The sequence below is a fragment of the Narcine bancroftii genome, chromosome 3, assembly GCF_036971445.1.
Source record: "Narcine bancroftii isolate sNarBan1 chromosome 3, sNarBan1.hap1, whole genome shotgun sequence".
In the NCBI taxonomy this organism is placed as follows: domain Eukaryota; kingdom Metazoa; phylum Chordata; class Chondrichthyes; order Torpediniformes; family Narcinidae; genus Narcine; species Narcine bancroftii.
The window spans coordinates 299591348-299604152 of NC_091471.1; the positions used below are offsets into that span (position 1 = coordinate 299591348).

At 44.4% G+C, this 12805-nt stretch overlaps 1 protein-coding gene across 2 annotated transcripts in view; it reads left to right on the forward strand.

Moving 5' to 3' along the window:
* The first annotated feature begins 1153 nt into the window (after nt 1-1153).
* The window catches only part of LOC138758976 (unconventional myosin-If-like), a 126457-nt gene continuing 114805 nt past the window's right edge, over nt 1154-12805 (forward strand). The window contains exon 1 of one of the 2 annotated variants that reach the window (XM_069928671.1): nt 1154-1409. In XM_069928671.1, the coding sequence (XP_069784772.1) occupies nt 1407-1409 (3 nt within the window). In that variant the 5' untranslated portion in view covers nt 1154-1406. The remainder of the gene's footprint in view (nt 1410-12805) is intronic. The other variant, XM_069928670.1, reaches the window with a different exon arrangement.

Sequence of the window (12805 nt, forward strand, 5' to 3'; positions counted from 1 at the left end):
AGATATAGCATTTTACAGTTGTAAAGTTGTGTTGAACTGGATATCCACACTTTTTTATAATTTTTAATTTTCACGGTGAACCACGTCAGTAACAATATATATACAAATATTCAGAATTAAAATATACACAGTGACATTTTCATTCCTCCCCCCCCCCCCCCCCCCGGAAATCCACACTCTTGTACTCTGATTAAACTGGAACTGTAAATAGGACATTGAAGGCATGGACAATGGAGAAGATTGAACAAAGCCAACACCATGGTGTAGCTGGTAGAGTTAGTACAGCTCCAAGGACCCAGGTTTAATTTGACCTCAGGCGCTGCTTATGTGGAGTTTGCTTGTTCTTCCTGTTATTGCCTAGGTTTTCCTCCTGCTCTGGTTTCCTCCCATATCCCAAAGGCTTGCAAGGTGGGAGGATAATTGGCCCTTGTGGATGGTGAGTGGAAGTAGGAAGTCCATCAAATGAGGGACAGATAAAGATGGGATAAGCACAAGGTTGGGGTGATTGTTGATGGGGGCGGTAGGGCCTCTGAAGGTTCATTGGGGTTGGACCTGCAGAGAAGTTGCCCGACATTGGGAGAATCCAAAACCAGGGAATACAGAGAGGAGGCAGTCACGGATTAATTCAACGTGGACATGAGAACTCACTTTGCTCAGGTTGGTTAAAACGTTGAGTACTACCACAGGAAGTGGTGGAAGAAAATAGATGATTTCAAAAGGAAATTAAATGAATTCATAACAGAAAACAAAATGATGTGTGAGAGATAAGTGGGACTCTATCTCACAGAGTCGGAATAATGGACTATGAGTACAGCACCGTAGAAGCCCTTGCTTGGGCAATTGGCTGAAGGACGCCTCTCTGGACGAGAGCTGGCACTCAGGTTCATTAATTGCCCAGATATCTGAACACGTGAAATGCACTGAGTTTCAGAGAGCCCCAACGTTGACGGTCCGTTCCTCTCCCTGGATGCTGCCTGACCGCGGAGCCCATGGACATTTTGCTGTGGCCGGTGTTTACAGCAGAAGTTTCTTCTACTGCAATCTCTAAACCTCAAGGAAGGAATTTGATGTACGTGCAATCTTGAAAATGATGTCTGTAATTCTCTGTAAAATGCATTATAGCCGCTAATTGGTGAGTATTCACGAGTATCCGTAACAGATATTTCGTCGCCTTTTGAAAGTGGCTCTGCATGACAGACTAGCCTGAACGGAATTACTTGCGCAAATGGATCAAGAGGAAGTGGCGAAACTCGCAGTCACTGCAGTCAGTCACTGACGGGACACCGCGGGGCCAGGAAGAATGAAAGAATCTGTTGGAAAATAGATGCTCCTTCAAACAAAAGGACCCTTTAGAAAACTTGCAGGTCGAGCGGACAGCGGCATCGTGAAACCAGTGCTCCTGCAACATGGTGAGCCTTGCTTTCGTCTTGTTAAGATAGTGCTGCAAGCCCCGAGGAGCTTCCTCCTGTGTAGTCAGTTGTGTCTACCGTGGGCTCGGTAGATCCAGTTTGGAGACTGAAGCAGGGCAACTGGGGACAGGGTGATCTCGGCGACCCCACATCTCAATGAACAAAACTGTCCCCATTGGAGGGAGGTGGTGGTGGGGTGGGGGGAATGTCACACTTGTCATCTTAATTTTGACAAGCACTGATGTCCTACCAGTTTGGGGAATAGACAATGTGGACTTCAGAAGGGTTTGTCTTTTCTCACACCGTGAGTACTAAATTTTAACTGTCACTGATATTACTTAAACTGAAAGTCATTTTCATTATCAAAAAGGAACAAAAAATAAGAGAAATGGGAAATGTTTGGTTGCTCTGATTGTCGGCCTTTCCTTCCACTTCCTGGAAGTGTGGGGTACATTACCTCCCCATGCGGGGTGGGGGGGAGGGGGAAAGGGATACCCCGTGCACTAGTCTTCATTGTGTGTGCCCTCCCATAGGCGTATCTAGGGCATGGCAGCCACTTGCATGGGGGTGCCACTGTCCTCACCTTACACGCCCAATATTCAAATCCCCAGCCCAAAACAGATTCTCCATCCCACTTCTGCACCTCATTAGGCTGCTTCAGGCTGGCATCTCTTTGAGCCATTTTGGGGACACAAGCCTCTTCGGGGTCATTCCAGCATCTCGCCGCAGCTCAATGTGGGATCAATGGGCAAAATGGCCATCTTCTTTATTATAATCCCCCATGCAGTTGGAACCGCTCTGCCAGTGCCAGCTTTTGGGAAACACAGAGCAGTTCCAGCTGCATGGGAGATTATGGGTAAGGAAGACACTCATTTTTCCCATTGATCCCACAATGAGCCACCACCGCAAGGTGCCCCAAAGGCTGAAGCGGTCCGATGATATGTCGGAGCAGTTCAGTGAGGTGCCGACCTGGGACATTCCAAGTCAACCGAGCTCAAGTTATCAGGAGCACAGAAGCGCAAGTCCTAATGCAGAGGCTGCAGCTTCCAGCAGGTAGTAGACACAAGGCTTGGTTCCTTCAATGTGGACTGGAACAATGAGGAGGATAGACAGAGTAATATAAATAGGATTTTTAACTGAGGGAAAGTGAGATAGAAACCAGAGGACATAGGTTATGGGTGAAAGTTTAGGTGGAACATGAGGGGGAACTTCTTCGCAAAGAGAGTGGTGAGTGTGGAATGAGCTGCCAGCTGAAATGGTGATAGTGAGCTCAATTTTAACATTTAAGAAGAATTAGGACAGGTACATGAATGGGAGAGGTATGGAGCTTTATGGACAGGGTGCAAGTGGAACAAGGCAGAAAAATAGTTCAGCACAGTCTATTAGGCCCAAAAGGGCTTGTTTTTCTGCTGTAATGGTTGAGGTGAAAGTGGACCAGAGAGATATGATGGAGATGGTGCTGAATGCAGAGTGGAAGGGAGGGAAGGATGTGTCAGGTGGTGGAATCCGATAAGAGATGGTGGATGATTCATGGATTGAGGAGAGTGGTTGGGAAATATAGAGCTTTACAGCCATTTTGGAGGATTAAGAAGCAAGAGTCTTAAAATATTAGAGGGATGCCTCTTTATTAGAGCAGATGTGATGGAGTCAGAGATGCTAGGGGATGAAGGTGAAAAGGCTGTGGGAGTTGGTGGGCTTATGATGGATATCAGTAACCAATCACCTGCCATCTAGGTAGAGGTCCAGAAAGAGAAGGGTGGAGTCAGAGATGTGAAATTGCAAATAGAGAGGAAATTGGCAGAAAACAGAGTGAAATGTTGAAACTCTGTGCAGGAAACAACATAATTAGTGTAGCAGCAAAGGGAAGGGCATGGTCAGAGGAAAACTCTGTTCCACATTCATTACTTGTTGGAGCGATTGTTCAATGTAAGGATCCGTGTAGTCAAGTGGAAGAAGGAATCCAGTCAGGTTCCTGTTCAAGGAAGGATTGACATTTCCAGAGTGGGATGCAGATGTGGAGAAATTGAACCAGGACTCTGAAAGAATGGTGGAAGTCGATGTGGTAGACAGTGGGAAGAGAGCAGCCAAGAGGGAATCACACAAAGTGAACAGATAGGGAAGTTAAATAATGAAATGCAGATGCTGCAAATCTGAAATAAAAACAGGTAACACAGAAAACACCCAACAGGTCAGTCAGCATCTAGGGAAACAGGATTAACATTTCAGGTCCAAGTTGCAGGGTAGAATCCTCCCACTATCTATGGTACCCACTAGCCATACCTCACCATAACTCAGGCAAAGAAGTATCGTCTACCTTAACTGCCATAATAAAACACTTTCCCTCACTCTTTGCCAATAGCTAATTTTGTTCTTCCAGCTCTTCACAACTGAAAACTAGATAAAAACTATACTTTGGAACCAAGAATAGATCAACCATGAGTGGTCCTGATGTTAGACCTTGGGAAGGAGATTGAAGTTGTAGGCTTGTTGGGGGAAGTAAGTTCAGTGAGTGTAATGGAAGTTGGTGGCCTGATAATCAGTAGTGGATCCTGGTACAGTACGAGGAAGTGTCTGAGAGCTGACTTTCAGCTTCTGTGAAACCAGTCTTCACCAAAACACAATGGCATTGACTTTGTTAACAATGACTTTGATAACAATTCTAAGAAGAACAGAGAGCAGTAGTTTCAGAGATGGGTAGGTTAGAAAAAGGGGAGTGAGATTGTTGAGAGAGTGGTGAAAACTCTCCTCCAACCATTCCCCTTCTCACAGCCCATCTCCAGAAACAACAATGCCTAATCCAGATACCCCAGGGCTCAGCAGTGCAGCTGAACTCCTCCAGTTCAGCACACAAAATGTCCTCTGTATGTGAGAGAAGCTGTAACAATTAGGTGACCACTTATAGAACAGCCCAACATCAGCCCACAAGGAGTTGATCCTGAATTTCCAGAGCTCTGTCATTTGAATTGCTCCCCTCACCTCTTAATTTACATTCTCCATTGATGCTTAACGACCAGAGGTTTGGGACAGAACATGTGGAATAGTGGCACAGAGGTTGAAAGGAATCCTGGCAACATCCCAGTGTATCTCGTCTGCAAATACTTTTCTGTCCTCTGTACAGAGATTGAGAGGCAGAGGGCAGAAAGCTATTTGGCCATAAGACATTGGAACAGAATTAGGCTTTAAGCCCATTGAGTCGGCTCTGTATTCAATTATGGCTGATGCATTTTTTCCTCTCAGCCCCATTTTCGTGCTTTCTCTCCATAACTTTTGACATTTTTACTCATCAAGAACCTATCAACCTCCACTTTAAATCAACTCAGTTATTTGGCTTCCACAGCTGTCTGTGGCAACAAATTCCACAGATTCATCACTTTCTAGTTGAAGAAATTTTCCCCATCACTGTATGTTCTGAAGCAGTGTCCATTCATTCTAAGGCTGCACTCTCTGGTCCTAGACTCTTCCACTTCTAGAAACATCTTTTCTATATCCAGTCTATCCAGCCCTTTCAATATTCAGCACTTTCAATGAGATCCTCTCATGAGTAAAACAGAAAAGTCTGTAGACACGGTGGCTGCTGGAGAAACTCTGCAAGTCAAACAGTGTACTTTATATAGCAAAGATAAAGATACATAACCAATGTTTCGGGCTTGAGCCTTTCATCATTTGTATGGGAAAATGTCGGCAGGCATCTGAACAAAAAGTTGGGGGGAAGACCACGGTCCCAAAGGTAATAGGTGGATAAGGGAGAGAGAGCACAGCAGCAACCAGGGGGAGGATGGATTACTCAGTAAATAGAGAGGGAAGGGGGTGAAGAGCTGGGGGAAAGAGGATCAGAGGGAGGGAAGAGAATAGAGAGCAAGTCAGCAGAAACCAGAGAAGTCAATGTTAATGCTATCCTGATGGAGAATGCCCAAAGTGTTGTTCCTCCAATTTATGGGTGGTCTTGGCGGGATGGTACATGTGAGTATGGAAGTTGGATGCAGAATTGAAATGGTGGGCCACTAGGAGCTCCCTATCACTGATGTGACAGGGGTGCCAGGAGGATGATTGGTGGGGAAGGATGAGTGCATGGGAGAGTCACGGAGGAGCATTTCCTATGGAAGCCAGAGAGTAGAGAAGATGGGAAGATGTGCCTGGTAGTGGGATCATGTTTTAGCTGCTGGAAATTATGAAGGATAATGTGTTGGATACAGAGACTAGTGGGGTGGTAGGTAAGGAAAAGGGGAATCCTGTGTTTGTTGCTTCTAGAGGCAAAGGGGGCCAGGGCAGCTGTGCAGGAAATGGAGGAGATGTAGGTGAGGGGAGAGTTAATGGTAGTAGAGGGAAAGCCACATTTGTGGAAGAAGGCATGCATTTCAGATGGTCTGGACTGGGACCTCATCTTGGAAGCAGATGCTGTGAAAGCAGAGGAATTTCGAGAAGGGAATAAAATCCTTGCAGGGGATTGAGTGTGAGGTATTTGATGGGTTTGTAAAATATGTTGGTGGAAAGCTTGTCTCCTGAGATAGAGACCGAGAGATCCAGAAAGGGAGAGTATTGTCAGAGATGGGCCAGGTGAATTTGAGTTGACAGCGATGTAAATGAAGTTCACAAGCTCATCTTGGGTGCATGAGGCATCCCTGATGTAGTTGTCAATATAGTGGAGGAAGGTTGTGAGGTCTTGCCCGTGTAGGCTTGCAGCATAGATTGCTCCTCAGAGCCCACATACAGACCCATGTAGGTTTTCATGGTTACTCCTTTGATTTGAAGGGTGAGATGAGTCAAAGAAGAAGTTATTAAGAGTGAGAACAAGTTCTGCCAAGTTGAGGAGGGTAGTGACTGATTGCGTCTCTTGTCCAGATAGAGATGTAATGAGTATAGTTAGAGCATCTGTGATCCCACTGAATGGTTGAGGAGACTTGGATAAGAATTGGGGGATGCTCCTGTTCCTATTTCTGATCAAGTCTCTTCCTGCTATTTTCAATGCACTGTTGTAATGGGTATTTTTGATTCTTTACATTCTTTACCTGGGAAGAATTGAATCAAAGCTCAGGTGTGGCTCTTCCCCAGAGCTAGTTCTACAATGTTGCTTTGAGGATGGACCATTACTTTCCACAGTCTTCCCTACTTAATCCAATGGGTTAGACTAACTGCGATCTTTAGCACAGGTGCCTCAAAAGCCTAGTCTTTCTCCTTGGGCTGTACCTAATGGAATTACCAATAAATCCAGAATGACAGAAAAAGATAACACATACACTGTAGAATGGAAATTTGCTGCATATGCTTCTTGGTTACAGGTGTGACAACGGTGGTTAGTGTTAGTTACATGTGGAGAGTTGTACAGCGACGCATCCAGCATTGGATAGGCTGATCAATCTCTGAATCGAAACCCTTCTCATTAAATAGTATCGGATTGCATCTCAAAGATAGAACACTACAGTACAGTACAGGCCCTTTGGCCCTCGATATTGTGCCGACATCTTCCTACAATAAAAATAAAACCCTTTCCTCCTCATAACCCTCTATTTTTCTTTCATCCATGTGCCTGTCCAAGAGTCTCTTAAATGTCCCTGATGTTTCAACCTCCACCACCACCCCTGGCAATGCATTTCAGGCACCCACAATTCTCTGTGTTTTTTTTTTAAAGTTACCCCTGATGTCTTCCCTAAACTTTCCACCCTTCACTTTGTACAGATGTCTTTTAGTTGTTGCTACTTCTGCCATGGGAAAAAGGTACTGGGTGTCCACTTTATCTAAGAATCTTACAGACTTCTATTAAGTCACTTCTCATCCTTCATTGCTCCAGAGAAACGTCCTAGCTTTGCTAACCTTGCCTCATAACTTATTTTGCAATCCAGGTAACATCCCTGGTAAATCTCCTCTGCATCCTCTCCATAGCTTCCACATCCTTCCTACAATGAGGTGACCAGAACTGAACACAATATTCTGACTGTGATCGAACCAGGTCCATGTCGTAAACCTGTTGCTGTTGAGTCCTTCATGGGTAACTCTTTCTGCCGCCATGTCAACTTGAATTCCGATACATCTTCACAAATGACACATCAGGCAACATTTCTCTGGGAAAGGAGGCATACTTCTCTTTGTCTTCAGAAATGAGGAGGTGTCAGAAGGGCCCATTCCAGGTCTATCAGAATATTGTAAATGCTTGCAGTTCTTGTAACTGGTGCAGAAATAGGGTGAAGTTTGTAAATGTGATTGTTATTTTTAGGATGTTTTGAAGAGAGGGGTTCAGTGGCAGTATGAGATTGCTTCCTGGTGATGGTACAGGGCAAAATGAGAATGCACGACAGCATGGTCAGAGCAGAGGACCCTTCTCCTGCTGACTGCCCAGGTTCACCAGAAGCAGTGCTACAAGATGAGCATAATCTCTAAAGCACATTGTTCACTCCGTTCACTTTGAGGGGAAGTTTCAACAATGCAGCAGGAACTGAAGAAACATCATGCATGGAGCTTCCTGAGCAGCTTGCAGTAAGAGATGCAGGGTGTCCCACTTATCCACCCACTCTAGGTCTGTCTTGAGTTGCCATCTTCTTCCCCTGTTAGATCAGAATGTAAAGCTGCTCAAATGATGACTGCTATTGGACAGGTGAATAACCAGTAGCAGGCAGCGTCTCTCCAGCCACCACTGGTCTGGAGGCAGTAAGTGAAAGAAGGCAGGGGATGTGAGAGATTCTTGACTTACTTGTGTGATTTTGGAGAAGTGGTGAGTGATGTGGAAGAAAAGCTGGTAAATTAAGCAGCATAGGGAAGTGCAGTATGTCTTTGAATATGCTCTGGCTATGGATGTGACTGTCTCCTCCTTCCAGAGTGTTTTACCTTGTTGCGCAGCCCAAATATCAACAAGGAAGACAGGAAAATTAGTAATTTAATTTGGGGTCTCCTTTAAGTGGATTGGTAAGAGCAATAAAAAGATGGGCAGAATGAAAGGTGCTCAAGGAAAGGTTGATTCAGCTACAAATTAGGCCTTGCTGGAATAAACAGGAGAGTTTAAAGTGTATGAGCTGTGTGTGACATTGCCTAAAATAAAGGGGCCAACGCAGGTTACAACAAGGAAAGGAGATCACTGAATAAACAGCAGATTATTGAATGTTCAGGAAAGAATAATGTGGGAGAAAAGGGGTTTGAGAAATGATTATCAGGCAACACTGTGTTGTAACTGTGCCCAAAGTGTTTGGGCTGGACACGTAGCTGAGGAATCCAACTCCTACATTGAGTTTATTCAGAGAATTAACAACAGACACAGAGTTTCACCAAACCGCACCCGAACTCTCTTCTTTTCAAAAAAAATGGAGTTAGCTATTTATAGAAATTTTCACAAGCTTGACTTCAAGGCGCAGGACAGTCTTGAGAGCCATTCAGTCCATTGGCACCCCCCCCCCACCCTACCTTTGAATTGTTTTACTCATATAATTGGAGACTTTGGTCCACTTGGAGGGGCTTTACTTGTTTGCGAGCTCTTTGTGAAGTTTGTACAGGTTCCCGTGTTGCAATGGGTAAAATCTTGTTTTCCTGCAATGGTTGTGCTTGGTTGGTCACTGGTTTCTGCAGTTCAAAAGTCTCCAACAGAGCATCCAAGCTGAGTTGCTCAGGTGTCTTAGCGAGGTTACATTAGATTGGTTGCAACTGGTTGGCATTGTCTAGTTCATCTGTCTGGTCCAACCTATACATGATAGAGAACCTCCTCGATCTTTCCTCAGGATTCTCCCCAGCTGCCACTCATCTGACTTTGCAGCCTCGCGCCAGCATGTGTTGTCCACCCCAAAACATTCTTTGTTTTGATCCATGCTTGTGGTTGAACTGTCTTTCCATATCCAAATCTCTGTGTCCAGGTTCTGGCTTTTGTGGGAAAATAATGCCAAATGGTGCTCTAATTTTCCTACTGAAGATGTTTTGAGCAGGCAAAGTGCCACCAGGAGTTTGTGTGTTTGGAGTGATCCTGTAATTTAACAAGAAAGTCTGCAGGATCTTCTCCATTGGACCCTTCCCCTTGGCTTTGTGTAGAGCCTGTTTGAACGTATCTACAAAACGTTCTGCCTGACTATTAGACTGTGGATGATATGGAAGCGAGTGAATATGAGTGATTTTGTATTGTTTGCAGAATAAATTGAAGTTGCCTGCCGTGAATTATGTCCCATTGTCTGAAACTAATGTTGCTGGAGCACCAAAATGATTGAATATGGACTTGAGTTCCATAATTATAGCCAATGCAGTTGGTTGGGTTACTTTGATGCTCTCTTGCCATTTGGAGTATTCATCCACTATGAATAGATAGTACCCCCCATTAATTGGTCCTGCATAGGCTATATGAAGATGATTCAATGGCCCTCTTGGTTATGGCCAGGAATGTAAATTCATCTTGACAGGGAATTTTGCAGCCGCGGCACATCGGATACGTGACCGTGTTAGATGTTGAATCTGGTTATCCATCAGAGGCCAATAAACATAGCTTCGTGCAATTGCTTTTTCTCAATTTGTTCCAGGATGTCCCTGTGTAAATTGGTAATCCTTTCTTTGAACCAAATACTATTAATAGCGGCCTGTGATCTGTCAGAAGAGTGAATTGCCATCCAAAGAGGATTTTATGGAATTTCTTCACTGCAAAAACAGTTGCTAGAGCCTCCTTTTCAATTTGTCCATAATTAAGCTCTGCTGCTGTTAGAGAGCGTGCTGCGTGAGCTATGGCCTTTTGATTCCCATCTGGGAATATGTGTGAAATGACTGCATCCACCCCAGACTGTGATGAATCTGAAGCTATGACAATTTCCAAATGTTGATTGTAGTGTATCAAAAGAAGGTTCAAATTTAGCATTGTCTTAACTCGAATAAACAACTCTTGACATTTTGAAGTCCAATTCCATTTGCTACCCTTAGTGTTGAGTGGATCATGGAGTTTATGCGTCTCCAGCAAAAATGAACTGTAATGACTAATAAGACGCAAGAATGAACATAGTGTGATCACACCTGTGGGTGCAGGCATGCACCTGATAGCATCAGTGTTTTGTGGATCTGGCCGCTATCCATGTTCGTCAAAGACGAAACCCAGATATTTTATTGACTTCATGAAAAATGTGCATTTTTCTGGACACACTCAAACTATAGTCTCCAATGGAGGTCAAAACGCAATCAAGCCGATCAAACAATTGTTAATTGTGTGCTCCCATGACCAGGATATCATCTAGGTACACTGCAACTGCCAGAACACCATTCAGCATTGTGTCTATGATCTGGAGCAGTCTTCACTCCGATTGGTGTACCTGAACAGTCCATGATGTGTGTTGATGGTTAGCAATTCTCTGCATTCGGTATCAACCTCCACCTGTAGATATTGCCTCTGCTAAGTTGATCTTCGCAAACTATTTGCCACCATTAACTTTGAGAAAAGGTCATCAGGCAATGGCAGTGGGTATTGATGGGTGACCAGCGCTGCATTCAGACCATTTGAAAAGTCAGCACACAGATGTGTGAATCCATTTGATTTCTTCACCACCATGATAGGTGAAGCCCATGATGAGTAGTTGACCTGTTCAATTACTCCTTCATGTTGCAGCCATTCCAATTTTTGCTCCCTTTCTTGCAGTACTGCATATGGGACAGGTCGTTTTGGCTTGAAAATCGGTTTCACATTTGGCAGAAGACAGAATTTTGCCTTCGTTTTAGTGCACCATCCAAGGCCTTCGGAAAATACCATTTCATGGAGCTGTTTTAACTATACCAGCAACTCTTGTGCTGTATTTGCTGCTGTTGGGGTATGTGTCACTTCCAACATTTGACAAATATCATTTGAGACCCATGAGATTGAGGTTAGGACATTTTACCAGATAACCTGATCCATTTCCTTCTGCACCTTTTAAGCTGACAGAGCAATCATCTTTGACGAGCAACTCCAGGATCCTCCCAGAAGTGTTCTGTATCATGTTTTTGGTTAGCGTCACCTCTGGCTGACAATCTGTTTCCACATTTTCTTTAATATTAGGGTAATGTCAGACCCTGTATCAATTTGAATCCTCACTGGGTTGCCGTTAATGTGCACTTTCACATATTTCCTGCGTTTGGTGTTTGCGAGCTTGTAAACCGCTGTATGTGAAGCTAACTTATCAGGTGTTTTCCATATGCCAATTCGACAGCATTCTGCTTTATGTCCCTGATGCTTGCATTTACTGCAGCGCTGCCGACGGTACGAGCAGTCACAAGCGTAGTGCCATTCATTGCCGTTCCAACAGGTGCTGGGCGGTTTGGCTGGGTGGGTCACACTTTTATTTGGTCTAGCAGGGTCTGCTGACTTGACTGCCTGGACAGCGCTTGAAGATGGGTGTGCCACTTCCACCATTTTGTTGTCATGTTTTAAATTAAGCGTTGGCATTCGGCAGTTAATTTTCGAAGGGTCATGTCAGACTCCTGCTCAATCTTCACCAGCAACTGCGTTCTGAGGTCCCCTTTCTGTCACTGGAATCCGACAAATTATTCTCAATACATCGATAAAAGATGGCGAAAGGATTAGCATTAGGAAAAGTGAGATCACGTTGTCTGATTGAACTCAAGGCTGGCTCTTCCTGCTTCAACTGTCCATCCACCAGAGGTAGGGATCATTTTGGTGGTGAGCATGTGGCATTACGAAAGTAGGAGCAAGGTCTCAGAACCTTATCCTGGTCCTTTCTGCTAAGTCTGACATTCTAAATCAAGTTCAAGTTTATTTTCATCTGATTGCACAAGTACAACTCGACGCAACAGTGTTTTCTAGTCCTCTGTGCAAAACATGTGGACATACAACCAGACATAACACATGTACAGACAAACAATACATATGCAGGAAAAGTCTTCATATATACAAATAAATAAATATTGTTTTGTAAATATGAGTGTCTTGGATTGTTAGTGTGAGCAGTTCCTTTAGCCGTTCATCATTTTCACTGCCCATGGGTAGAAGCTGTTCCTCAGTCTGGTGGTTTTGGTTCTGTTACTTCTGTATCTTTTTCCCGATGGGAACATTTGAAAGATGCTGTGTGTAGATTGGAAAGGGGTCCTCAATGATTTTGCACACCCTCTTCAAACAACTATCCCGGTAGATTACTTTGATGGGTGAGGTGGGAGTAGGAGGAGGGGGGGGGAAAGGGAGAGCAGTGATTCTTTCTGCCACTCTTATGGTCCTGTAAATTGTCCTCTAATCCATTTCTCTGCAGCAACCGTATCACACTGTGATGCAGCCAGCCAGGATGCTGTTGTTAGAGCTCCTGTAGAAAGTTGACATGATGATAGCCAGTAGCCTTGCCCGCTTCAGTCTTCTCAGGAAGTGCAGTCACCATTGTACCTTTCTGAAAAGTGAGGAGATATTGTGTCCATGATAGGTCACTAGTTAAGCGAACTCCAAGGAACTTGGTTCTCTCCACGACAGAGTTGTT